This window comes from Papaver somniferum, chromosome 8 (assembly GCF_003573695.1).
Source record: "Papaver somniferum cultivar HN1 chromosome 8, ASM357369v1, whole genome shotgun sequence".
Taxonomy (NCBI): Eukaryota; Viridiplantae; Streptophyta; class Magnoliopsida; order Ranunculales; family Papaveraceae; genus Papaver; species Papaver somniferum.
In genome coordinates this window covers 152,584,313-152,587,272 of record NC_039365.1, presented here as the reverse complement: position 1 = coordinate 152,587,272, position 2,960 = coordinate 152,584,313, and the positions used below count along the sequence as shown (strand labels likewise).

At 35.1% G+C, this 2,960-nt stretch overlaps 1 protein-coding gene across 1 annotated transcript; it reads left to right on the top strand.

Annotated features, from left to right (window-relative positions):
• The first annotated feature begins 656 nt into the window (after positions 1–656).
• LOC113306225 lies at positions 657–2,491 on the top strand. The gene is made up of 2 exons (XM_026555184.1): positions 657–687; positions 1,455–2,491. The coding sequence occupies exons 1-2, from the start codon at positions 657–659 to the stop codon at positions 2,489–2,491; spliced, it is 1,068 nt and encodes a 355-aa protein (XP_026410969.1).
• The last annotated feature ends 469 nt before the right edge of the window (positions 2,492–2,960 follow it).

Below are 2,960 nucleotides of genomic sequence, written 5' to 3'. Positions count from 1 at the left end.
CGAAGGTTGGGAGGATATTTTTAAAGGTGTTGGTCAAGTTTTTCATGGTGGTGTTGATGAGGTTTCCTTAGCTGTCAGAAAATACTGCAGCAAGTCTGGCTATACAGTTGCAAAGGTTAAGAATGACAGACTCAGGTTCATAGGCAAGTGTGGTAGGAATACAGAATGTCCTTGGTATCTGCACTGTATTTCAATCGATACCGCTAAAACTGTCTTTGCTATCAAGGAATTCAATGGGGAGCATAAATATGGTGGTGCTTATAAGCTGAAGGACTCACATGTGAAGAAGAAATTGATTAAGCATCTATTCAAGGATCAAATACAGTCAAATCCGTCGATAAAGCCTAATGATATGGTTGCTCAGGTGAAGAGTTGTTATGGTATTGACATAAAATACCATCATGCTTATAAAGGGAAGGAAGCATCTAAGGCAGAGATATATGGCGATGATGTAAAAAGTTATACAGATCTTATTTGGTATGTTGAAGCAATAAAGGCTACCAATCCTGGCAGTTATATTAAGTTTGAGTATGATAAAGAGACTAAACGTTTTCAGAGGCTTTTCATATGTTTTGCTGCCTGTATGGAAGGATACCGGTTCATTCGCCCTATACTGTGATGCAACATTTCTCAATGGGAGATTCAAGGGAATAGTGATGGATGCCACTGGTGTGAATGGAAACCAAGGTAAATTTTCTTTCTTTTCTGAATAACTCATATTAGTTTGTTGTTTGATTTTTAAGAGCAATGTGAATGAATGAAGTTTCTCTGTTAAGGCTTTTTATTTTCTAGGATGAACCCATTTCATGTTCAAGAAGAAAGTAATTTCTATCAGTTTTACTTTTGTTATTTTGTTAAGAAGGTCTTCATTTTAAGAATGAACTCTTATTTTTTGTTAAGTTTTTAGTTGTTCATAAGTGGGAATGAACTCCTGCTGCTTTGATTCTACAATTCATGTTATAGAATGGACTTCATTTTTGGAATGAAGTGTAGAAAAGTTATAGATTTTTTGATTATACAGTTCATGCTACAGAATGGGATTCATTATATAGAATGAAACCTTTATTTTTTGATTTTTAATAGCAATGTGAATGAATGAAGCTTCTCTGTTAAGTTTTTTAGCTATTCATAAGCGGGGAATGAACTCCTGCTGCTTTTGTTTATGTTTTACTTTGTTATTTTTTGAAGAAGAAGGTCTTAGTTCATGTTATAGAACAGACTTCATTGTTGGAATGAAGTATAGAAAAGTTAAAGATATTGATTATTCTACAGTTCATGTTATAGAATGGACTTCATTTTTGGAATGAAGTGTAGAAAAGTTATAGATTTTTTAATTATACAGTTCATGCTACAGAATAGACTTCATTTTAAGAATGAAACTTTCATTTTTGTTATAAATATTTTTTAATGAACTGACACTTTTAGTTCTTTTTTGTGTTCTTTTCATTCTGTAGGATTTTTTCATTTTGCGTATGCTTTAGTTCCTGGAGAAGACATTGAAGGGTGGGAGTGGTTTATGGAGAACCTGCAACATTGTGTCGACTCTCGTCCTATCACCTTTATCACTGATCGTCATGAAGGGCTGAAGCAAAGGATTCCCAAGTATTTTCCCAACTCTTATCATAGTTACTGTTTCCATCATTTGAAGAATAACCTCCCCATCAAGAAATCACATGAGAAGTATAAACAACTTCAAGATTTGTTCCATAAAGCTGCATACTACTATAGTGTTGCTAAATATGAGTCTGCTTTAAATGAGATGTGTATCATAGGATGTGGTTGGGTTGCCAAGTACATCAGAAATATCGATCCCAAGCACTGGACAAATGCTTTCTTCGTAGGATGTAGGTATGGAACACACTCGTCAACTATTGCAGAGTCTTTCAATAACTGGATTCTTCCTGAAAGGGATCTGCCTTCAGCTGCTCTTGTTGATGAGATTAGGATAAAGATTATGAGGATGAGTGCAAAAAGGCGTGAGCTCTGTAGAAATTATAGTGATAGTTTGACTCCCATTTATAAAGATCTACTCAAGTCACATGTCGATATAGGGCGTCCATGGAGTGTTACGGAGTCAGGTAATGGTATATATGAGGTTCACTGTCCTAGCTCTCATGCTGTTGATCTGATGCATATGACGTGCACTTGCCAGAGATGGAAAGTGTTTGGTTTCCCCTGTGCTCACGCCACTACTTATATTACTATGAGTGGTATTGAGGTGTTGAGGTTTGTTCAGCCTTACTTTGGTTCGAATCATTTTTGCCATATGTATGCTCCTACAATTCGACCCATTCCCAATTACGACGGGCCAGAAGCGTATGAACCTGACGAGAGAGTTTTACCTGGTATTCCAAGGCCACCTCCAGGAAGACCACCAAAGAAGCGCATTCGTGGTGCTTATGATAATGAGAGGAGGCCTATGAAGTGCTCAAATTGCAAGAAGATTGGGAACCACAACGAAGCTACCTGTCGTGTATTAATGCTGGAGTAGTATGCATGAACCTTTTTTTTTTCTAGTTTTATGTTTTTTTTATGTTTTTATGAACTTCTCTTACCTGTTTGATTATGCACTGGTTGTAGTTTTTTTTTTTTTTTTTTTTTTTTTTTTTAACTTTTTGATATGCACTTCATTTTCTGGAATGACTTCATTTTCTGTAATGAACTCCCTTTTTTTTCTTAGAAATGCTTTTTTTAGATATTATTTCTTTTTGGATATGTATGTACTGATATTTTGTAGCAGGTTATGGTATTTTTCCTACCAAATCAACTCTATGGGATATGTATTTTTCATTATCAGGGATATGTATCAGTTCATTTACTGAAATGAACTTCATTTTCAGGAATGAACACAAGTTTTCCTATAACCAATAGAGTTCATTTTGGTAAATGAACTGGTATACATAAGACAGAAGACAAAATGCTGAAGTACTAGAGTTAATAGGTATCCATTAGATAGTAAG

Coding starts and splice junctions, on each gene's coding strand:
- LOC113306225 (XM_026555184.1), top strand. CDS start 657: ATGGATGCCACTGGTGTGAATGGAAACCAAG. Junction 688..1,454: donor TGGTGTGAATGGAAACCAAG/GTAAATTTTCTT, acceptor TTCATTCTGTAG/GATTTTTTCATTTTGCGTAT.